Source organism: Notolepis coatsorum (genome assembly GCF_963971535.1).
Source record: "Notolepis coatsorum genome assembly, chromosome: 19".
Taxonomy (NCBI): domain Eukaryota; kingdom Metazoa; phylum Chordata; class Actinopteri; order Aulopiformes; family Paralepididae; genus Notolepis; species Notolepis coatsorum.
Genome location: NC_140183.1, coordinates 23267204 through 23292953, shown reverse-complemented (window position 1 = coordinate 23292953; position 25750 = coordinate 23267204). Strand labels below are relative to the sequence as shown.

The following is a 25750-nucleotide window of genomic DNA, read 5'->3' as shown; positions in this document are numbered from 1 at the left end:
GATAGGCTTGCCTCCCTCCAGGAGCCAATGTGTTTACGTAGGAAGGTCACAGTGAAAGGCTTGGGTTTATGTTGTGGTGTGTGGCTGTATGTGGTTAAAGGCTCATTTGACATCTAACATAACTGTCTTTTGACATCAGTGCTTTCTCCCGCACTAGATGTGTTGTGAATGCCTTCCATGGACAGTCTGTGAATGTGCTGTTTGTACTAGTTTGGCGTACAGTCTGTACGAGTCAGCATGATGACGCATCCTCTGTTGTGTATCCTCCACTAACTGTGTGTGTGTGTTTCTATAGATTTAATGCTCACAGTGATGGAGGCCTCCAGCTTCACTCCATCCGTGTACAGCGTTCACGCCCTCACACTGCTGGCTGAGGTAAAACACAGCGCTCTGTCTGTCTGTCTGTCTGTCTGTCTGTCTGTCTGTCTGTCTGTCTGTCTGTCTGTCTGTCTGTCTGTCTGTCTGTCTGTCCACCTGTAGGTATGCCTGTCTGTATGTCTGCCTGTCTGTGTCTGTTTGTCTGTCTATCTGCCACTAATGTCCATGGGTTCCGTCACAGTCATGGTTTTTGTTGCTAGCTTTCTAGCTTCTCTCAGCTGTTCTCAGCCCTCCGGTGTGCTTCTAAACACACTAACACACTCAAATCAGCCCCACAGCCTCACATTAACACACTCAAATCAGCCCCAAAGCCTCACATTAACACACTCAAATCAGCCATGGCGCCCAACCCATGGCGAGTTATCTATCTCGGGTTTGGCCTCCATTGATTTAACACACTCAAATGAGCCCCACTGTCTCATTAACACACTCTAATCAGCCTCACATTAACACACTCAAATCAGCCATGGCGCCCAACCCATGGCAAGTTATCTATCTCAGGTTTGGCCTCCATTGATTTAACACACTCAAATTAGCCCCACTGTCTCATTAACACACACTAATCAGCCCCAGTCTCACACTAACACACTCAAGTCAGCCCCACAGCCTCATTAACACACTCTAATCAGCCACAGCCTCACACTAACACACTCAAATCAGCCCCACAGCCTCATTAACACACTCTAATCAGCCACAGCCTCACACTAACACACTCAAATCAGCCACACAGCCTCATTAACACACTCAAATCAGCCCCACAGCCTCATTAACACACTGCCACTGAAGTCCTAACAGCTGGTTTACAACCAGCTGTCTGCTTCTCCTTCAGTCAATATGAGTAAAGTAGTAAATCAATACCTTACTGAGTGTGAGGTTGAAAGGAAGTGAACACACTGACATGCTCTGTGGGCCTCATTGGGGAGCCTGGCTGCTGTTATTAGATTAATGTGTTTTGAACGCACTGACATGCTCTGTGGGCCTCATTGGGAGCCTGGCTGCGGTTATTAGATTATATGTGTTTTGAACGCACTGCAGCAGAACCTCCACTACATTAACACATTGGGCGCCGGGCATTGTGCCCATCATTATACCCAGTTGGCCACAGCTGTAAGCCTATGGAGATGTTTACCTTCTTTGCAGGGCTATAACTTTTAAAATATTATAGCTATATCTGCATTACTATGGCCCATTCAACATCGATTATCTATCGTTCCGGATGTGGGAACGTTATATTTTTTCATTCATACATTGTTGTGTTAATACCGTCGAGAATATAAGTATGTTTTTAAGCTTTTCTGCTGTAATTCCAAAAACGCTAGTTATAGGCCCTGACGCATATGATAGATTATCGATTGGCGTTTCTTTCCTATACACGCTATATTAAAAAATTCAAATGTATATGATCGGTATACATTATGCTTCATCATGCGTGAAGGAAAGGGGGGGGGGGGGGGGGGGCGTTTATAATTCCTTGATCGTCAGTAACGGCTTTATTTAGTATGGGTTGATATTAGGGCTGACCCCTATTAATCGATTAGTCGACTAATCGGTCGAAAGGGGCCGTAGTCGACTGGCCAACCTCTTAGTCGAATATAATAATTTTTTATTTTTTTTTATCATTTTCTTTAAAAGAAAAGAGGCATAGAAGCGTGGCTAATGCTAATGGCACGCATACCAGAGGCTAACTGCCTACGAAAACAGGCACAGAGGCACTGAAAGAGGATTTCACCCATCTAATGAACACACTATACTAGACAAATATCAAGATGTATCCATCCAGTGGACCAATTGCATGCTTTTGCAGAGGACAAGAAGCCTTCAGTCGACTCCTTCAGACATTAAGCACCCCCCACAGCCCAAATGGAATGATAAAAAAAAAGTCGACCAATAGTCGACTAACGGCAAATTTTGGCCAATCCTAGTCGACCATCCAAATCCTTAGTCGGGGACAGCCCTAGTTGATATATTGATCAGACTCATTGCAAACAAAGAAATGGACAATCGGGCTGAAAATAACGTTAGTGTCCTCTTATCGTTCGCCGATGAGACTCCGGTTTGTATGGCGCAATAAACGGCGAAATCATATAGATTATTGCATTTCGAAAGCAATCCAAATGCACTTGAGTGTTTGTCTGGACCCACGTAACAAGATATGACTGCCGGAGGGATTTCCTCGATGCACCGATCGCTACTTCCGGTTTGGCGTGAGTGTAACTCGCCCGACCATCCACCAGGCGGCGGTATTGAGGCGTTGCAATCTCAGACAGGGTGCCGTTGCAGTCGGGAGGGAGGCTGGATGAATTATGAATGCCATGGCGAAAATTTTTTATATTGATCCCAAAAACGATTTACGCTGTTGTTGGCGTTCAACGCATGGCGGGCAATAACGACTTACGCCGTTTATGGCGCACACTGTGTTAAGAAAGCAGCAGAACCTCAGCTACACTGCATTAAGAAAGCAACAGAACCTCAGCTACACTGCATTAAGAAAGCAGCAGAACCTCCACTACACTGCATTAAGAAAGCAGCAGAACCTTCACTACACTGCATTAACACATCCTGCGTAGGGCTGCACGATTTTGGGAAATAATCTAATTGCGATTATTCTGACAGATATTGCGATTGCGATTTGCGATGCGATTATAACATATTTAAAAAAAAAATTACAAGAAGAATGTTGCTGCTTTCTGTAGTCGGGTCCCAACTGCAAAATTACTGTATTACCCTGTATTATACACTTTTACTATCATGTAGACTATTCTGCTTTGTGTTTACATGTGATGTATTGTATACATGCACATTTATTATGTTCTTGTGTGATGTATCGCACATTTTATTGCTGTGTGATGTATTGCAAATGTTATTGCTGTCATCTTGGCCAGGTCTACCTTGCAAAGGAGATCGTGTATCTCAATGGGACTTCCTGGTTAAATTAAAAAAAAAAAAAAAAAAAAAAAATTGTTTTTTTTTTAATTGCAGGCTTGGCGATTTGATAATTGCATCATTCCAAATCGCGATTTCGATTAAAAAACGATTAATCGTGCAGCCCTAATCCTGCGCCAAAAACGTCATACAACGTGTTTCAAGTTCATGCAAATTCTGACAATCCACGGCGTACGACGTTATTTAGGTCATATTTAATTTTTTCGCCATGTTATTCATATTTCCCTCACGGAGCCTGGTCTGATGCAGTGTGAGCCGGCACAACTGCAACGCTTCAATACTGCCCCCTGGTGGACGATCTGCGAGTTGCCAAACCGGAAATGGCCGAGTCGATCTCGGTGCATCTCCGAAATGCGTCGCATATTGTTGCGGGACTGTAGACACACGTCCGTGTGTAGCGATCGCTGCCATAACGCAATAATCGATACGATTTGGCCGTGTATTATGATTATACAAACCGGAAATGGATTTAGGCGATCGCCGTCAAATAAGTGGGATCTTTTTCCTCCAGTCTCATCGTCGAACGGTAAGAGGACGCTGACGTTACTTTCAGCCTGTTTGTTTATTATTATCCATGCAAACTGCTCTGATCAATATATCACCCATACTACATAAAGCATTTAACGACGATCACAGAATTATAAACGACCCCCCCCCCCGTTCATCCGCGCATGATCAGTCATAACGTTTAGGATCATGTACAGTTGAAATTTTTAATATAGCGTGGATCGGCAACAAACGGCATTTGATAATCTATACGTTTATGCCTATATCTCACATTCTAGGAATTACTGCAGAAAACGATAAAAACATATTTATATTCTAGACGGTATTTTCGTATGAATGTATGAATGAAAAAGTAAAACGTTCCTACATCCTGAACGATAGATAATCGATGTTGAATGGGCCATAGTAATGTCAATTTAGCAATACAATTTAAAAAGTTATAGCCCTGCAAAGAAGGTGAACATCTCCATAGACTTACAGTGCTGGCAGAGAATGGTATAAGATGCTCAAATTACGTGGCAGGGAATGTGTTAAGAAAGCAGCAGAATCTCAGCTACACTGCATTAAGAAAGCAGCAGAACCTCCACTACACTGCATTAGGTTTACTTTATTTGTTCAAGGGGGACAGTGTACATTAATAAAACATTTTACAAATGTAAATGCACCCAATTTTAGCCAAAAGGCTAATTTCCATTGGCAGTCCCCCTGCCAGAAGGTACAGGCTAAAATCCTGTGTAAAAAAAGGGTTAGCAATAAAAACAGAATAAAATCAAGATAAATAACATTAGAATAAAAACACAACAAAAGCACATAGACATAGTAGGGATACAGGTCACAATACAGTCATGGACACAAGGACAGAGCACATCATGACATATTAAGAGACCCAGACATAGACAGACGCACCATATCCACACACACACATACACACACAGACACCTCAGTGTTGACAGTTCTGGTTTTCAATGAGCCATTCCCTAACCCTGCACTTGAATGAATGGTATGATGTGGACACTCTAATTATTTGAGGAATTGAGTTCCATTGGTGGGATGCTCTGTATGAGAAGACAGTCCCCCCTTGCCGCACTTCTAGTGTTCCTGGTTGAGGAAGACTTGAGGTTGATGAAACCGGACAAAGGAGGAGGAGCCAATCCACACTTTATTTTAAAAACTAGACAGACGTTTTGATATAGGGTCAGGTTTTCCCAACTGAGTAGATTATATTTTTTTAGAATGTGACAATGATGGTACCTGAATGGTTTCTTGTCTAGAATTTGTATTGCTTGTTTGTAAAGTGATTGAAGTGGTTTCAGAATGGTGGAATGTGAATTGGACCAGGTTATCAAACGGTATGTGATGTGGGAAAGAACCATTGAATGAAAATATAGCTTTGCTGCCTCGGTTGAAAGGACGTTTCTTATGTACCTGAAGTTTGATAGGCTGAACTTTACCTTATTGCAGACTTTTTTTATGTGATTTTTGAAGCTAAGGTTTGGGTCTATGTGTAATCCTAAATACTTATATTCTGATACTACCTGTAATTTCTGACCGGAGATGAAGATATCCTGCTCTGCAACTTCTCTGTGGCCCTTGGAGAAGAACATACAGACAGTCTTAGAGACATTCAATTGTAAACAGCTGTTCTTAAGCCAGGATGTGACATTCACCATGATATTAGACAATTTTGTTGCAACCTCTTCTGTGGTTTTACCGTGTGTAAAGATCACTGTATCATCAGCATACATCAGTACATCACATTGGCCACACACAGAAGGCAAATTGTTAATGTACATGCTGAACAGGATTGGACCCAAGACAGAGCCCTGCGGGACACCAGTTGACATACAGATGGCAGTAGATTTATGATTTTCAATTTTGACATTAAGAAAGCAGCAGAATCTCAGCTACACTGCATTAAGAAAGCAGCAGAACCTCCACTACACTGCATTAAGAAAGCACATCAGCAGCAGTGGGATGAATGAGGTCCTACAAGGTTCTCATTGAATGTTTGAGAAAATGTGGAGACCCTTTATCACCCTCACACAGACCTGATACTGATACAGAGGAGTGATGTGGGCCTGAGCTACAGCTACTTTCCTTTTTTTATTTTTTATTTTTTATAATTGGATTAAATAAATACTTTACTTTCTTATTCATTTTTGCTTTGTTTGTTCGCTCAATGTTAATAATGCTGTATTCAGTATGGTCCTAGTATATACTGTCATAATGCTGTATTCAGTATGGTTTTAGTATATACTGTCATAATGCTGTATTCAGTATGGTTTTAGTATATACTGTCATAATGCTGTATTCAGTATGGTTGTAGTATATACTTTCATAATGCTGTATTCAGTATGGTTTTAGTATATACTGTCATAATGCTGTATTCAGTATGGTTGTAGTATATACTTTCATAATGCTGTATTGAGTATGGTTTTAGTATATACTGTCATAATACTGTATTCAGTATGGTTTTAGTATATACTGTCATAATGCTGTATTCAGTATGGTTTTAGTATATACTTTCATAATGCTGTATTCAGTATGGTTTTAGTATATACTGTCATAATGCTGTATTTATTATGGTCCTAGTATACTGTCATAATGCTGTATTCAGTATGGTCCTAGTCCTGCCCTGTAGAACACACAGGCAGAAAGAATACATTGATATTATTATTTGAAACACTTTCTTAAAGATCCCCTCTCCTCTTTTTTTATAGATGATTCTTGGAGGCGTGCCTTTGACTATACATATTGTTATTTGTGTAAAACTTGTCACCATCTGAGTTGCGTGTGTTATGTCACTAAACGGTTGAACCTATTATGGTGCAATATGTGGTAACTTGACACCTTTACTTGACACATACACAGAAAGCTGAGTTGACAAGAATATAAGCTGTCGACTTGGAATTCCTGGAAAATATGACTGGGTGCTTGTTGCCAATTTGCATATTTCATAGATCCTTGCATTCTCAATGAGGGTAAGACATGTTGGGGAACGTATTATCTGGTACGGGCTCTTTAAGACATGTTGGGGAACATATTATCTGGTACATGCTCAAGACATGTTGGGGAACGTATTATCTGGTACAGGCTCTTAAAGATATGTTGGGGAACGTAATTATCTGGTACAGGCTCTTAAAGATATGTTGGGGAATGTATTATCTGGTACAGGCTCTTAAAGATATGTTAGGGAACATATTATCTGGTACATGCTCTTTAAGACATGTTGGGGAACGTATTATCTGGTACAGACATGTTGGGGAACGTATTCTCTCTTTTAGACATGTTGGGGAACCTATTCTCTCTTAGACATGTTGGCGAACGTATTATCTGGTACAGGCTCTTAAAGATATGTTGGGGAACGTATTATCTGGTACAGGCTCTTAAAGATATGTTGGGGAACGTATTATCTGGTACATGCTCTTAAAGATATGTTGGGGAACGTATTATCTGGTACATGCTCTTTAAGACATGTTGGGGAACGTATTCTCTCTTTTAGACATGTTGGGGAACGTATTCTCTCTTTAAGACATGTTGGGGAACGTATTCTCTCTTTTAGACATGTTGGGGAACGTATTCTCTTTTAGACATGTTGGGGAACGTATTCTATTTTTTAGACATGTTGGGGAACGTATTCTCTTTTAGACATGTTGGGGAACGTATTCTCTTTTTTAGACATGTTGGGGAACGTATTCTCTCTTTTAGACATGTTGGGGAACATATTCTCTCTTTTAGACATGTTGGGGAACGTATTCTCTTTTAGACATGTTGGGGAACGTATTCTCTCTTTACGACATGTTGGGGAACGTATTCTCTCTTTACGACATGTTGGGGAACGTATTCTCTTTTAGACATGTTGGGGAACGTATTCTCTCTTTACGACATGTTGGGGAACGTATTCTCTCTTTACGACATGTTGGGGAACGTATTCTCTCTTTACGACATGTTGGGGAACGTATTCTCTCTTTACGACATGTTGGGGAACGTATTCTCTCTTAGACATGTTGGGGAACGTATTCTCTCTTTACGACATGTTGGGGAACGTATTCTCTTTTAGACATGTTGGGGAACGTATTCTCTATTTAAGACATGTTGGGGAACGTATTCTCTCTTTTAGACATGTTGGGGAACGTATTCTCTCTTTTAGACATGTTGGGGAACGTATGTTGGGGCTGTTATGTACCATAGGAACCAAATAGACTCACGGGTCATTTTGGGTCTTGACCTACTCATAGTATTCTCATGTCTTGCCAACCAATATGGCACAATGCCACAGCTGTCTTGTTGTTTATTCCAACCAAGATGTCTGCAATGGAATACTATGAGTAGTCTACAAAACTAGGATACATTATATGCCTATAGTATTACTCTGACAAAACTGAGGAATAAATCCTCAGTAATTCTCTGATTGTTGTTGTCGTTCTTACTGTGTGTGTGTGTGTGTGTGTGTGTGTGTGTGTGCGTGCGTGAGACAGGTGCTGGCTCATCTCCTGGACATGGTCTTCTACAGTGATGAGAAGGAGAGGGTGATCCCCCTGCTGGTCAATATCATGCACTATGTAGTACCTTATCTTCGTAACCATAGGTAATATTATACACCATGTACTGTGGTACCTTATCTTCGTAACCATAGGTAATATTATACACTATGTACTGTGTCTGTGGTACTTTATCTTCGTAAACATTGGTAATATTATACACTATGTACTGTGGTACCTTATCTTCGTAACCATAGGTAATATTATACACTATGTACTGTGTCTGTGGTACCTTATCTTCGTAACCACAGGTAATATTATACAGGTTTTGATATATACGTTGTGTTGAACTCTCTCCCCTGGCAGTGCCCACAACGCCCCCAGCTACCGGGCTTGTATCCAGCTCCTGAGCAGCCTCAGTGGGTACCAGTACACCCGCCGTGCCTGGAAGAAGGAGGCTTTCGACCTCTTCATGGACCACACCTTCTTCCAAATGGATTCCTCCTGTGTCAGCCAGTGAGTGGGAGATGATGACTTGGTCCCTGTGTGTGTGTGTGTAATTGTGTAATTGTGTAATTGTGTCAGTGTGTTCTGTATTACTATACATTTGAGGACCAATTTGAATTATGGACATAGGGTGGGACTTTTGGGGGAAGTGGGGACATTTTGGACAGTGTCACGCTCACCAACGTTTCCCTGGACACGCTCCTTCCTCTAATCTATTCCACCAGGGGGCACTTGCTTTACAAAAATCTAGTGCCTGGTGGAATAAATAAGGGGAATGCCTGTATCTTGGGAAACCTCATTTCCATTTTAGAGTTAGTGTTGGGTTAGGGTTAACCTCTTAAGCCCTAGCCATATTTTCAGAAAATTCGCCTAAAAGTACAAACCCAAGTAAATGGAAGATTGCTCCACTTCTACAAAGTCCATTTGCATGTTATTGGTATCTAGGGACATCTATGGACCTCAGGGAATGTATTCCCAGTGTCTGACATATTGTGTCTGTTACTATGCTTGAGTAAATTGTAATGAACCAAAGGAGAATTTAATTCTTAAAAAACAAAATGTTGGTGAATAACACCATGCTAACATTGACCAGACGTGAAATCATTCAGCACCTTCTTGAGATCAAGTGTACAAAAAATCTAAGCAAATGAATTAAGGGCAGATGATTTACAGGGTTTTTTGTAGATACAGTACTGCATTTTGCCATCTGGACACATGCTATTTGAAATATGAATATAGAATATCAGGCCTATAAATGACCTTATTATGACCAAGTCATACATCTATGGATCAGGCAAAATCTCCTCTTTCCAATGGCATCTGGATTAAGTACCACCAGGCCCCCGTTACAGGGCAGCAAAGACCGTGAATGAAATCTACTGTAAGTACAGTTACCTTTGTATAATGTCCATAGCTCCGCCATTTTTCATCAGATTGCGACGAGGTTTCTTTCTAGACATTCGCAGAAAGGTAAAGAAACAATATACGTTGTATTTTATGGCAATAACATTCTGGTTTGTTCTACCTGTGAGATATAATCATGAAAATAAGGTTAAACAATTATTTAAAAAAGTTACAATGGTAGTGTAGTTTTATGAAATGTCTACGTCTTAGGACTACAACCATTTCATGACGGAATAATTTCCTCACGTCTATATCATCCAGTTTCCGATGCAATGCGCAGAGAACATCACAACATCACTACAGACTGTGTTCTAACGTCCTTCTCTTTTCAGTTGGAGAGCCATCATTGACCACTTGATGACCCACGACAAGACCACATTCCGAGACCTAATGAGTAAGTCTGGCAGAAGCTTAGAACATTTTTACAGATATTTCCAGTGCTTACAGCCTCTGTCTGTCTTGTGTGTGTGTCTAAGCCCATGTCCAGACGAAAACGATTTTGATCTTTTTCGTTTTCATTTAGTTTTCATTTAAAAAAACTTTTCCGTAAAAACGAAATTGTCTCAAGAAATAAGTGCGTGCCACAAATGTACAAAATAAAGGTCTTTCCTGTTTTAGACGTCGCTCTTTTATTTTTAAACCCCCCCGACTGGAAGTGTTATCGTTGTTTTCGCGAACAGAGTCCGGTTCTCTGCTTTTGAGCTGACCTAGTTTCCAACTGATAGGAGAGAGACACCGCAAATGCAATGCAGCAGTCGGTGATGAGGAGGAGGAAGAGCTGCTGATTTTAATCGGCAGGAGAGAGAGAGCGCGTCAAAGCCGTATATAATATAATTGCCCCGTGGTGCGGTCGGAGGCAGCTCGAACTACCTGTTTTATTAAATTAATTGATTGATGTTTAACTTGTCCCTGTGTTCAGTCCTTTCGACTAGCAAACGTTGTCTGTATTTAACGTTACCTCAGGATACCACTGTCTTATTGTAGCAAAAGTTGTCTATTTAACGTTACCTCAGGATACCACTGTCTATTGTATTTAGTTGGTTAGCTATTTAGCTAATGTTGATAGCATTGAATAGCATCAACGCTAGCTAGCTGTCTACAGCTGGCATCGTAAATCTCAACACCAGCCATGGGAATACTATTTACAACATTATGGAGGCTTTTTAATTGTCAAGGTAAGAGAGGATTTGTCATGATCAACTGAAGGCCTATGCTATGGAATAGTATGTGCTTGGCTACTACTTGGGTTTTCAGAAAAAGGCCCGCTATGTGACGCTAATCTCTAGCTAGTATCGTATTGTGTATTTCATCACAGTAGCCTCCCGGTGTTTAATAAACACTTCTAGCCAGGACATATCTGGACATATAAGACATATATGTATCATGTTTATTTTTTGTTGGCTGGGTTTGCGCATGCGGATTAAGGGAGATGTCAATCTGTTGTCGACGGTGGTAGTACAGGGGCAGTACATTTAGCTGTAAAAGCTCAATAGCTTCTGTAACACGAACGCAACTACTCTGTACGATGCCATTGTTGTTGTGATGTTGGCTGAGTTTGCACATGTGGGTTAAGGGAGAGGTGGGCTATCGCATCATCGGTTCAGGAAAAGACATGTATAGGCTTGTAAAGACGGCGACGCAAGGGGGGCGTCCAGATTTGCCCACTCTGTGAGCCAGTCTCAGAAAATAGTGTATTCTGGCTCCCAGAACGCAGTTCCGTGTGGATGAAAGGTGCATACGATCAAATACTTTGACTGATACGACCGAAATCAGTTTAGTCTGGACATGGCCTAACTGTATGTCTGTCTTATCTGTGTGTCTAACTGTCTGTTTATCTATCTGTGTGTCTAACTGTCTTTCTGTCTTATCTGTGTCTGTCTTGTGTGTCTAACCATAATATCTATCAATCTATCTGTCTATCTATCCATCTGTCTGTCTTGTCTGTGTAACTGTTTATCTATCTGTCTTGTGTGTCTAACTACTAACTGTCTATCTATCTATCTGTCTGTCTTGTGTGTCTAACTGTCTATCCGTCTGTCTGCCTTGTGTGTGTACCTGTCTATCTATCTGTCTGTCTGTCTTGTCTGTGTCTAACTGTATGTATATCTATCCGTCTTGTGTGTTTAACTGTCTATCTGTCTGTCTGTCTCTCCTGTGTGTCTAACTGTCTATCTCTCTGTCTGTCTCTCCTGTGTGTCTAACTGTCTATATCTGTCTGTCTCTCCTGTGTGTCTAACTGTCTATCTATCTGTCTGTCTCTCCTGTGTGTCTAACTGTCTATCTATCTGTCTGTCTCTCCCTTGTGTCTAACTGTATCTATCTGTCTGTCTCTCCTGTGTGTCTAACTGTCTATCTATCTCTCTGTCTGTCTGTCCTGTGTGTCTGTCTGTCCTGTGTGTCTAACTGTCTATCTATCTCTCTGTCTGTCTGTCCTGTGTGTCTAACTGTCTATCTATCTGTCTGTCGGTCTGTCCTGTGTGTCTAACTGTCTATCTATCTGTCTGTCTGTCTGTCTGTCCTGTGTGTCCAGCCCGTGTGGCCGTAGCACAGAGCAGCTCTCTGAACCTGTTCACTAACCGGGATGCTGAGCTGGAGCAGAGAGCCATGCTGCTCAAACGCCTGGCCTTCACCATCTACAGCAGTGAGGTGGACCAGTACCAGAAGTACCTGCCAGACATCCAGGGTAAACTAAATACCTGCCAGACATACTAAAGACCTGCCAGACATCCAGGGTAAACTAAAGACCTGCCAGACATCCAGGGTAAACTAAAGACCTGCCAGACATACTAAAGACCTGCCAGACATCCAGGGTAAACTAAATACCTGCCAGACATCCAGGGTAAACTAAAGACCTGCCAGACATACTAAAGACCTGCCAGACATCCAGGGTAAACTAAATACCTGCCAGACATCCTAAAGACCTGCCAGACATCCAGGGTAAACTAAATACCTGCCAGACATCCTAAAGACCTGCCAGACATCCAGGGTAAACTAAAGACCTGCCAGACATCCAGGGTAAACTAAATACCTGCCAGACATCCTAAAGACCTGCCAGACATCCAGGGTAAACCAACACTCGGACAGTGACATTGAATAATTTAATATCGCCATAATCAGACAGATTTGTTTGGTAACACTAGGATACATTAATTAACATGGGTTAATACAGTAATAAGCATTATTATGTATTACTTATTCATTACTTATGTATTCAGAGTGTCTGGTGGAGAGCTTGTTACTGTATTAACATGTTAACCTGTGTGTTCAGCTTGTTACTGTAACATGTTAACCTGTGTGTTCAGAGCTTGTTACTGTATTAACATGTTAACCTGTGTGTTCAGAGCTTGTTACTGTATTAACATGTTATATATCGTATTTGCTAATCGCGTCCCACTCTGAGCCTTATGAGATACCCCTTATCTCCTATGATACCTATTGTATCTCCCAACGAAACAACTACATGCACCCCACCTGTATGGGGCCCCGCCCCTATGGTGGCATAGCCCATATAACCATGACTCTGGTCACCAAACGCCCTTCCTCTATTTTCGTCCCAGCGTACTGGCTGCGTGCACCATACGTTAACTAGCAGGATGAAAAGATTAAGGAAGATTCGTAATGTTGAGGGCTTACCGGAGGATTGTTTTTCCCTGGATTCTCCGGAGCTTGTTTCGGCGACACATGAGACCTGTGCTGGTGGTTCCTCGGCTGACGGACCGAGGGGCAGTGTACAAGGTTTGGCTAACGGGTCGGCTTGTACAAAGGTGAGGTCTGTGTCAGTAGGCATCAATGTCGGTGTTGGTCGTGCTGTGGAGTATGTTTCGGCACCAGGGCCGGGGCGGCTTGGCGATCGTTCCACTGTAGTGGGCGATGTCCTGGCGATCCTGGAACATGCTGTTAACGCTAATGCTACTACTGTTTTTTCTGCTAACGCTGATGTTGACGCTGGAATGTCTAATAATCCCCGCCGCGGGATTCCGCTTTTCCCTCCTCTTGCCAGCTTCATTGATGAAGGTCAGTCGGTGGTGGATGTGGGGGGGTTCGCTGAGCTCTATTTACCTTTTTTACGGGTGAAGGGGCTGACAACGGGGTGCAGGCCGGGGGTACCTTGGCTAAGCAGCCAGGTAGCTTCTTTTCTGTGCCCAGGCGGGGATGAACGACGTTCTGCCCGGCCGATGCTTGATAGCATATCGGCTCGGAGGGTGGCAGTATGGACGAATGAGTGGTATACTGCTGCAGGATGGCATTTAGCGGCGGCCAGTGTTATGGCTCAGCTGGCTACTTTCCTATCCAAGATGGCGTCGGGTTGTAGGTCTTTGGGTCCAACCGACATTGTAAACGTGATTCATGTTTGTGGTGTTATAGAGATCTTGACTCAGTCGCAAGCTATAACTGCGGGGAGGATTCGGATGCTATCGACTTTGGTTGTTAGGCATGTTTGGTTGGAGCAGTCTCCTCTTGGGGAAGAGGATAGGTTTTCTCTCCTCGCGACTCCTTTTTCCACAGATAGTCTTTTTGGGCGTTCTGTGGAGGCGCAGGCGGTTATTGATCTGGGTCCTACACCGCCTCACGCTGTGCAGGGTATCGCGAGGCAGACAGCCTTGGCGGCCGAGGGATCGGCCATTTTGGGTGGTTTCGGGTTTGGTAAACCAACCCGTCGTCATTTTGCCGCGAGCAGCCCGCTCCCCGTTCAATCCTCTCTCTGTTACCCCCAGAAGCGGGGCTCTGAGCGTTCTCCTTTGGCTGCGGGCCGCGAACCTTCATTGAAGCGTATGCGGCCCCATTCTTCGCTTCTCATGGGGCCAGGGGCTGACACCCAGTTGATGGCTGAGCCTGGGTCTGTCCGTGAGAATGTTCCGTTGTCGCGTGGTTCCTACACCGCAGGTTGTGGGTGGGTGGAACCTGGTGTTACAGCTGCCACTAGCTCCAGTGGTCAGCAGGGGGACTCGTTGCCTCTTCTGTTGAATGCTCAGCAGGGGTTACCCCGGCTTCGCCCTCGCCAGGCGGGGTATCGCGCTGTTGCCTCCCACTCCTGTCAAACCGGCAGTGGTCTGCAAAGGAGAGGCGAGCATGATTTGAGTGGTAGCAATATCACTGCAGGGCTTCGGCGTGGAGGAGCCCATGGGGTCCTCATGCCTTGCGTGTCTAGCTGCGGAACAACTCCTCAGCATGCGCTGGAGGGGTGTTCAGGGGGCGAGTGTGTGTCCACAAGTTTGATGACAGCTCCTCCCGTATCAAACCGGCCCTTTCTGTCGGGGTCCCCCCTTGGGTGCTTTGCACGACGGGGGGACCGGGCCAACTATCTACTGTTCCTTGCGGCCCAGCGTCAGTTGACGGCGGGGGCGCTGTGGGATTATATTCACATATGGCGACGGGAATGCCCTTTGAATCGGTGGATGCGGAGAACGTTAGAGGCGGGGCTGGTTTTGCAGTTCACACAGCCCCATCCTCCGTTCTCAGGTTTGGTGCCGACCCTATTATTAGGGTCAGACGCAGTGACAGCCCTGGCCGACGAGATCCAATCTCTTTTGGCGAAGCAGGCCGTCGTTGTGGTCCCGAGCGAGGACGCAATGTCAGGCGTCTACTCCCGTTATTTTCTGGTGCCCAAGAAAACAGGGGGGGTCAGACCTATACTGGATCTGTCCGTGTTCAATCGGTTGATTGTAGCGAGACCATTCAGGATGTTGACCGTCCGACTCCTTCTGCTTGCTGTCAGGAGGGGGGACTGGTTCACCTCCATAGACCTGAAGGATGCGTATTTTCACATTCCTATTTTCCCTCCTCACAGGAAGTTCCTACGGTTCCTGTTTCAGGGCGTAGCGTACGAGTACCACAGAATGCCGTTCGGTTATTCTCTGGCTCCCCGCACATTCACCAAGTGTGTGGCGGCTGCTCTGGGGCCTTTACGTCGTCGGGGGATACGAGTCCTGTTCTATCTCGACGACATTCTACTCCTCAGCCGTTCAGAGGAGGTTGCCAGGTCTCACACTCGACTGGTGGTTGAATTCCTCACCAGCCTGGGTTTTGCTGTGAATTGGAAGAAGAGTACTCCTCTTCCCAGTCAACAGGTGGAGTACTTGGGCTTGACATTGAGGTCGAAGCCCATTCTTGCGACCCTCTCGGAGCAGCGTCGGGGGGATCTCCGTCGCGCGCTCGGGGGTTTCCGTCTGGAAGGGACGGTTACGGCGCTGCAGGTGATGCGTCTGCTGGGCCTTATGTCGGCTGCTCACACGGTGGTTCCTCTTGGCCTCCTCTTTATGAGGAGGATACAGAGGTGGTTTCTCTCTTTGAGAATAGATCCGGTGTGGGGCAAAGGGAGACGGTTGACGGTTCCTTTGTCGATATGGGGGGATCTCGCCCACTGGGGGAGGCTGGGTATCCTCTCCTCTGGGGTCCCCATGGGCGGCAGGGGCTCACACGTCACGGTTTTCACCGACGCCTCTCTCACGGGTTGGGGGGGGACTTTTCAGACCCATGCAGTGGGGGGCAGCTGGACAGGTCATGCCGACCCGGCTGTCCTGCATATCAATGTGTTGGAGTTGAAGGCGGTCCTCCTGGTCCTCAAACGGCTCGACCACCTTGTGGTAGGCAGGCATGTTTTGGTCAGGACGGACAATGTGACGGCGGCGGCGTATATCAACAGGCAGGGTGGGACTCGTTCCGGCCGCCTGCTCCGGGTGGCGCGCGAACTGTTGCTATGGGCATCCCGCAGGCTGCGCAGTCTGCGGGCGCTCCACGTTCCTGGTACAGAGAATGTGGGGGCGGATATAATGTCTCGGGGTGGTCTTCGTCACGACGAGTGGGAACTCCGCCCCGACATAGTCACGCAGATCTGTGATCGGTTCGGGGAGGCATCGGTGGATCTGTTTGCGTGCCGGCGCTCTCACAAGTGCCCCTTGTGGTTCTCGCTCAGGCGAGCGGATCATCCCCCCTTGGGGGTGGATGCCTTCACGGCCTTTCCGTGGCCGCCCGGTCTTCTGTACGCCTTCCCTCCTATACAGCTGTTGAGTCAGCTGTTGGAGCGGATACGGAGGGAGCGCAGGACGGTGATCCTGGTCGCGCCAGACCGGGGCACGTCAGTGTAGTTCCCGGTCTTAATCCAGCTTCTGGTCGCTCCTCCTTGGGTCATTCCGTGGTCAGCGACGGCCCTCTCACAGCACAACGGATTGTTTTTCCAGCCTCCGGTGTTGGGTCAACGCCTGGTGGGAGGGTGAGTCTGGAGAGGATGGATCCCTTGGTGGTTGATACCATCCGGTGTGCGCATGCTCCCTCCACTGTCGCGGTTTACGCGGGCAGGTGGCGTGTGTTCCAAGAGTGGTGTAAGGGGGGGGGCTGGGACCCAGTCTCCTGCCCCCTGGATGCTGTTCTGAGTTATCTCCAGTCTCTTCTTGGTAGACTGTCGGCTTCGACGGTGAGGGTATATGCGGCAGCTATATCCTCCTATCATGAGGGTTTTGAGGGGACTGTTTTGTTCAGCCACCCTCTTGTGAAGCGTTTCCTGCTTGGCGCTCGACGCGTTAAGCCGGTGCAACGCTCCTTGGCTCCGACTTCAGTTGGTCCTCGGTCGGTTGTCCGTGGCCCCGTTTGAGCCGCTCGAGCAGGCGCCGTTGGGACAGCTGTCATTCAAGACCGCGTTCCTACTGGCTGTCACTTCCGCTAAACTCGTAGGTGAGCTCTGTGCTCTCTCGGTACGTCCAGAGTGCCTGTCTTTTCGGACCAATTGCGGTGCCACTCTGCGACCTAATCCTGCTTTCGTGCCTAAGAATATCCAGAGTTCCTTCCGCTCCCGGGATATTGTGGTTCAGGCGTTTCGTCCTCCTCCTCACACTAGTGAGTTAGATGCGGGCCTTCACCTGTCATGTCCAGTCCGTGCTTTGGGGATTTACCTCAGCCGTACTCAGGACTTCAGGGTTACCGACCAGCTTTTTGTCTGTTACGGTGGGGCTCGTGCTGGTAAGGCACTGTCGAAGCAGCGCCTGTCCCATTGGTTGTGCGAGGGTATTACCCTCTGCTACACATTGGCTGGGCAGGATCCCCCTGGGGGCATCAGGGCGCACTCCACTCGTAGGGTGGCTGCCTCTGCCGCTCTCCTGGGTGGGGCCTCGGTGGAGGACATCTGTGCTGCGGCTTCATGGTCCTCCCCGGGCCCCTTTGTAAGGTTTTACCTCATGGACATGACCGGGGGTTCTGTCTCCCAGGCGGTTCTGGGGTCTGTGGCCTTTCCTGCTTCCCGTCCTTTGGAAGGGTAGCAGGAGTGTATGGGTATGGGCCACAGTGTGTTGAGTCACACGTGGTTCTGCCTGTACGGTGTGTTCAAGGGGTTCTAGTTCCCTCTTGTTCGCATTCAGGTGGAGTTGACTGCGCCCCCCCTTCATTAGGAAGGATGGGGTGACAGGGCTCCCCGCACCCCTTGATGTGGGCTTACGGGTCCTCAGGGGGTACATCTGTCGGGTCTCGCGTCCGCTCTTCCCCATATCTCATAAGCGATTAGCAAATACGATATATAACGATAGGTTATGTAGATAACCTAGTTATATTAGTATTGGCTGAGCGTCCCGCTCTGCGCGGCCCTGAGTTCCCTCTTGAGGGATCTTTTCCTGGGACGGGATTTGGCGAGGAAGGGCGTTTGGTGACCAGAGTCATGGTTATATGGGCTATGCCACCATAGGGGCGGGGCCCCATACAGGTGGGGTGCATGTAGTTGTTTCGTTGGGAGATACAATAGGTATCATAGGAGATAAGGGGTATCTCATAAGGCTCAGAGCGGGACGCTCAGCCAATACTAATATAACTAGGTTATCTACATAACCTGTGTGTTAAGAGTGTGTTACTATATTAACATGTTAACCTGTGTGTACAGAGCGTGTTACTGTATTAACATGTTAACCTGTGTGTTCAGAGCGTCTGGTGGAGAGCTTGCGGCTGCCTGCGGTCCCCATCCTCCACGCTCAGGTGTTTCTGTTCTTCAGAGTTCTGCTGCTCAGGATGTCTCCTCAACACCTCACCTCCCTGTGGCCCACCATGATCACTGAGCTGGTGAGCTCTCACTCTCACTCTCACTCTCACTCTCACTCTCACTCTCACTCTCTCTGTATCTCTCTTTCTGGATCTCTCTCTGTTTCTATTTCTCTATCTGTCAAATCAAATTCAAATTCAAATAGGCTTTATTGGCATGAAATATTAACATACTTATTGCCAAAGCAAGTTCAACATACAAACAATAACATATATATTAAGCAATCAAATATCATAATATTAGTAATAACAGTAAAGACAATCAACAAGAAACATATTAATTTACAAAATAGTCACTCAATCGGGTAGTCATTTTTCAAGTGTGGCCACTCAGATACATTTACAGAGCTTGTTCTCTTATTGTGTTCAAGTTCAAGTTTCTTTAATAGTTGTCATACAGAAGTACAGAATACTTTTATACAAAATGCTTCTTACTGTTTCGCTCCAGAGACTGTGTTAGACAAGATAAGTGAAATAAAATAGTATAGCATGTAAAATAGAAGTAAAAATAGGTCACAGTGTTCAGTATAGACATATGTACAATGTTCGATGCAGAATAGAAGTAACTGAGTTATCATACAATATACTATGCAATGTACTAATATACAATACTATATAGTGCAGAGCAGAAATGGGATGAGGTACAATTTAGGTACAATTTACAGTAAGGTGTACGAGTTGTAGTGCAAATCCTTTACCAATAAATATAAAGTGTAAAGTGTGTTTAGGTGTTCTAAAGTGTGTAAAGTGGGTGCTGCAGTGAGTTGTTTGTTTAAAGTGAGTGTGTGCGTGTGGATGTGTGTGCTGTGTGCATTTGATGGTTGTTGCATAGTGTTTATTGTTCGTTGAGCAGCCTGATGGCCTGGGGATAGAAGCTTCTTCTGAGTCTTTCTGTGCTCACCTTAAGACTCCGGTATCGCTTGCCTGACCACAGCAGTTCAAAGAGGCAGTTGTTCGGGTGGCTGGAGTCCTTGATGATTCTCTTAGCCTTCCCCCTGCACCGCTTGTTGTAAATGTTCTGGAGGGTGGGAAGCCCCCCTCCAATTGTGCGTTCGGCTGAACGTGTCACTCTTTGTAGTCTGCTACGGTCTTGTGCAGTGCTATTCCCAAACCAGGAGGTGATGTTGCCAGTCAGGATGCTCTCGATTGTACATGAGTAGAAGTTCCTAAGGATCTTCTGACTGACTTGGAACTTCCTTAGGCGCCTGAGGAAGTAGAGGCGTTGTCGTGCCTTCTTCACAACACTGTCAATGTGTGTGGTCCATGTCAAGTCCTTGGATATGTGTGTGTCTCTCTCTCTGTATCTCTGTCTCTATCTCTATCTCCCTATATCTCGCTCCACCTCTCTGTCTGTCTATCTCTCTCCCCCTCTATCTCTTTCCTCTGTCTCTCTCTCCCCCTCTATCTCTCTGTCTCTATTTCTCTCTGTGTCTCTCTGTCTCTCTCTCCCCCTCTATCTCTCTCTGTCTTTATCTCTCTCTCCCTCTATCTCGCTCCCCCTCTCTGTCTGTCTCTCTCTATCTCTCTCTGTCTCTCTATCTCTCTCTGTCTCTATCTCGCTCCCCCTCTCTCTGTCTGTCTCTCTCTGTCTCTCTCTCTATATCTCTCCTATCTCACTCCCCCCTTCTCTCTGTCTGTCTCTATCTCTCTCTCTCAGCTGAAAATGAGTGCTTGTAGGCATGTAGTTAAATTGACTGGTGCGTTGCACCGAATACTACGGTAACCTGTTGCATGTGACGTTACCAAGAGAAGCCTCGCTTTCAGTGCTTTGTGGGCGGCGCTACTGCGTGCTCACACAGACACACACAACAGAGCAGGAAGCGGACAGATCCGACCAGCATCGCTGGCTCCTCACAATGCAAACGCGAAAATGTACATTACAGATTAACTGCAGAGAAAATTCCCAATTTATCGTCCCGTCGAGACTAATTGGAAGCGGAGTGCAACGCATGCAAAGCTTGACCATATGTTTCTGTGTCTAATAAAAGTGGTGGCGATCTCAAAGCTCACATGGACACAGAAAAACATTACAAACAAAGCAGTGCGAGGCAAGAGTTTGATTGCAAAGTTGACCGAATTGATTGAAGCATGCAGCTATACAGAGAGAAAGAAAATAATTGAAAACTATTTTGATGCCTCAAAATGATGTTTTGGTTTGATAAGATGCTTGTTATGATACAATCATTCTAAGGATTATGTGTGTAATAAATTAGTTTAGTACACTAATTGCAACAAATCTGAAACTGCATAGTGCACTTTTAAATTAGTATCTTTGTGAGGTTACTGTTTTATTATTTACATTACATTGAAAAGATACAAAGATATATTTTTTAAGCTGGATTTTCTAATACAGAAGAGGTATTATTTAGAACATTACTTCATATTTTTCTTGTTATTTATTTTGTCCAGTAAGACTTGAAAATATATATTATTTTGTCATAGGTTGATTGTTTTTTTCTTGAGATTTGTCAGATAGATTACTTTAGGCATAATACAGCATGTTGAGTAACTTTGGTTATAGAGAGATATTATTTTGTTATATAAAATAATATAAACAATAATTTTATATCCATACAGAGGAGGCATACTTTAAATATATTATAATGATAAGGCATCTTTGAGTAAACTTTGAGTATCATTAAGTATCTTGAGGCTGAAGGCAGTGTCCTCTTTAAAAAAAAATCACAATATGGTCACCCTTGAAGTCGCATTATAATTCACTTAATAAAATAATGACGAGTCAGCCTCCTAAAAAGACAAAAGTTAGTGACACGACTCACACCGCCGCCGCCAAAGTAAGGACTTTGCTCTGTATCGTCAATCAATGGTCAAATAAATATTTGATTAAGGAATATAATATGCCTTTTTGTATTATTTCTCTGTGTATCAGCAAAATTTGTATATTTTTATGTTAGACATTGAGGGAATTTAAGATTCTCAGATTTTTTACAAACCGCCGCTTATCAACTAACCGGTTAATCGGCAGGTGATGTATGTTGCTCAGTAGTTGCTGATGTCTGCTCAGGAGGTTTGAGTGTTTGCTCAGACCGGAAAAAAAAATTAGAGGGAACATTGCTTGTAGGTTCAGGTACTGATGTAGTCATGTGATATTTACTGTGTGTTTACCTCCTCCTACCTGTAGGTTCAGGTGTTTCTACTGATGGAACAGGAGTTGACAGCAGATGAGGACATATCAAGGTAACCATTGACATCAGCAGCACCAACAGTAGAGCTCTAAGTCTGCTGCCTGGAACAGCAGGGGGATACAAACTCAGTAGTAGAGGTGCTGCTTAACACATTATCCGCCATGCATTGTACCCATCCTTGGGCCCAGTCTGCCAGTGCTGTAACCCTATGGAGATGTTTACCTTCTTTGCAGGGCTATAACTTTTTAAATATTATAGCTATATCGACATTACTATGGCCCATTCAACATCGGGTATCTATCGTTCCGGATGTGGGAACGTTATATTTTTTCATTCATACATTGTTGTGTTAATACCGTTGTGAATATAAGTATGTTTTTAAGGTTTTCTGCAGTAATTCCTAAAACGCGAGTTATAGGCCCTGACGCATATGATAGATTATCGATTGGTGTTTCTTTCCTATACACGCTATATAAAAAATTCAAATGTATATGATCGGTATACATTATGCTTCATCATGCGTGAAGGAAAGGGGGGGGGGGTCGTTTATAATGCCTTGATCGTCAGTAGCGTCTTTTTTTACTATGGGTTGATACGTTGATCAGATGGATTGCCGTGAAATGAATAAACAATCGGGCTGAAAATAACGTTAGATTCCTCTTACCGTTCACCGATGAGACTGGAGGAAAAATATTCCAATTATTTGACGTCGATCTGCTAGATCCATTTCCCGTTTGTATGACTCAATAAACGCCTAAATCATATTGATTATTGCGTTTAGAAAGCGATCCCAATGCACTCGAGTGTGTATCTAGATCCACGCTACAAGATATTACTGCCGGAGGAATTTCCTTGATGCACCGAGCGCCACTTCCGGTTTGGCTTGGAGTGTAACTCGCCCGACATCCACCAGGCGGCAGTATTGAGGTGTTGCAATATCAGACAGGGTCCAGCTGCATCCCCGGAGGGAGGCTGGATGAATTATGAATGCCATGGCGAAAACAATGAAATATTGATCCCAAAAACGAGTTTATTCGTTGTTGGCGCACAACGCCTGGCGGGAAATAACGAGTATACATGTTTTTGGCGCACAATGTGTTAACAATACAATTTGTATGTAATAAAGAATAAAAGTATCCCCCCTGTCAACAACAAAACACAAGATTGATTAATGAATGTATCATTCAAACAATTGTGGCGCGTCCAAAATGAATGTTGTTGTTTACATGTTGCATGCATGTATCCCTTCCCTGCTTCCCATTTTCCCACATGGAATGCACCTGATTGGATAAATATCATGCTGGTGCTCTAATGCGACATCTAGTGGCTGAATGTTATCTACAGCGCCTTTAATGATCCATGGAAACGGCATTTAGGGCCTTGCCAGCTTCCGTGGTTGGACGTATTTCTGAAAGCAACAGAGCTTTGGGGTGGATGGGCCGGGAGGGTGATCTGGTTGACCGTACCTGCGTGTTTATATTTTTTTATAAAGATGGATGAGGGGCAGGGTGTTTAAAATCAAATTGTATATCGTTCAATTGTTTTGGCATTCGCCCTCAGGTGCAGAGTGACAAGTTAGGTGCTTTCTGCAGGATGAGATGCTTTCTGGGGCGACAGTGGCTCGGGAGGTAGAGCAGTCGTCTGGCAATCCGGAGGTTCCCGGTTCGATTCCCGCTCCTCCCGGGCAGCGTGTCGATGTGTCCTTAAGCAAGACACTTAACCCCTAATTGCTCCTGATGAGCAGGTTGGCACCTTGCATGGTTGCCTCCGCCGTCAGTGTGTGAATGTGTGAGTGAATGGGTAAAATGTGAGGGACAAATTGTAAAGCGCTTTGGATAAAAGCGCTATATAAAAAAGCAGCCATTTACCATTTATGAGAAGAAATAATGGATTTCTTTAGACAAAAATAAAAAGGAAATGATATTTGTGAATTTCTTTGACACATCGGTATACTTGCTTTTAACTATGTGTACGAGTAGAAACGCGGCATTGTTCACATACTGTACTTGCGTATTTTGCGTGTACCATGTGTCCACTAGGGGCAGACCAGGGCTGAATCCTCCCTGACCGACACATAGAATTATATAGAAGCAGAATATCTTCCTTGTGAACTACACACTACTGATTTGCAGCATAAACATAAAACATGGTGACACTCAAGGAGGTTATGTTCATTCGCAAGGAATCATGTGTAGAAAATATGAGATTCTGAAATGGAACCTATGTAGGAACCGTGACGAAAAGCTGTCATCCCTCTGAACTCTGTACCACGGTGACAGGACGCACCACCATACCATATGAACTCTCAACTCCATTGACTATACTCTAGGCTTTGTTGTCCATACTGTACAAACTCTGGACTCTACTGCCTTCACTGTCTAAAACTGCCTTACACTGTAATCATTACTACCTATCTCAACCTATAGTCTACCCATGTAACACTGTATGATGGCATGTACAATAATACTGTAGTGTATATACATATGTATCTATATACCTGTTTATATATATATATATACGTAAAACGTAGAGACTCATCATGGGCTGCTAAATGAACACGTGGTGCCACTGTGCGACACACACCCAGGCCTGATCAGCCTGTGGTGGGCCAACCTCGGCAGAGGGTGTATTGTGATAAATGGCCGAAACACCCAATGAGGTCGGGGAACACAACTGAAGATGTGTCGTACTGGTGGCACCACGTGATTATTGCCACATTCCACCCCACTCCAACCTCATTCAATTGTTGTGCTGAATATTTAGGGATCTTTAACAACTAGTCCTATTAAGAATCCTATACGTCATTTGATGTGGCCCCCAAGAGCTCTGGTAATTTTTTTTTTTTTTTTTTTAACATTAATCTTGGGTTAAAGAATAGCGGCGTTAAAATAATTGTGGGTTAATGTGTTAATAAAGCTTTAACTTTGACAGCCTTAGTTATTACACATTCTTACACATACATGTATGTTGAACATCTGACATTCTTTGACAATTTTACAGCCCAAAATACAAAAAAGATCCAGGGCGGAATAGGTAACAAAGGGTTGAAGAAATATTGCTGAAATAAGAAGCTGTAGGGACGCAAACAAGTCCCACCCAAAACTTGACCAATATAGTTGTGAACTGAGACAACCCTTATTTTGTTATTTTTGAGTAGAGTTACAGTTGTGTGTTCATGCAGACACATAATAGCAATTTCATTACGAATTGAAAATGGTGGACCCTGATGTAAACAAGTCGAAAGTCTTTCTCTGGTCTGCATCCCCTTAACAATTGTGTGTATTGAGCTGTACTGTACTGTACCCATTCTGCAATCTGTTAATTAAAGTTAATTAAACTATCTTCCATTAGTTGGATGTATGGCCTCTGCAAGGTTGTGTGCAGCCATTTGTTTTTGTAACATCTGCTACATCTGTCCCACGTGTTCTTTGCAGCTCAGTTGTTAGTTCTGCCCCTCTTGACTGTGACAAAAAGGTTTTGAACAAACTTAATGTCATAGCTTGTATTTGATGATCTTCTTCTTTGTTATTTACTTGAATGGTTTGATCATTGATTAATGGAGTAATATGGGGTTCTGATAAACTAAAATTATTTGTTAAAATAACATAAGCTAACATATATTTTTACATCTATGCAAATGCATATGCAATATGTATAACTTGAATAAGTAATAAATACAGAAACAACATGTTTAACAATATGTAAATGAGTAGCTACATTTATTTTACATTACATTAACATTTATACGGTCTTTGGCCCTTTGAGGGCAACCATAATGCTGATGTGGCCCTCTGTGAAAATGAGTTTGACACCCCTGATTTAAAGCATTAAAATAAATTAATCTAGATTAATCTATGGAGTGAAAAATCT

The 25750-nt window shown here is 44.3% G+C and overlaps 1 protein-coding gene across 3 annotated transcripts in view; it reads left to right on the top strand.

The window, feature by feature from the left end:
- dop1a (DOP1 leucine zipper like protein A) overlaps positions 1-25750 on the top strand; it is a 103874-nt gene that overhangs the window by 62383 nt on the left and 15741 nt on the right. For all 3 annotated transcript variants that reach the window (XM_084336427.1, XM_084336428.1, XM_084336426.1), the window contains exons 28-34: positions 296-375; positions 8307-8416; positions 8676-8825; positions 10052-10113; positions 12250-12402; positions 18619-18755; positions 21877-21932. In XM_084336427.1, the coding sequence (XP_084192553.1) occupies positions 296-375; positions 8307-8416; positions 8676-8825; positions 10052-10113; positions 12250-12402; positions 18619-18755; positions 21877-21932 (748 nt within the window). The remainder of the gene's footprint in view (positions 1-295; positions 376-8306; positions 8417-8675; positions 8826-10051; positions 10114-12249; positions 12403-18618; positions 18756-21876; positions 21933-25750) is intronic.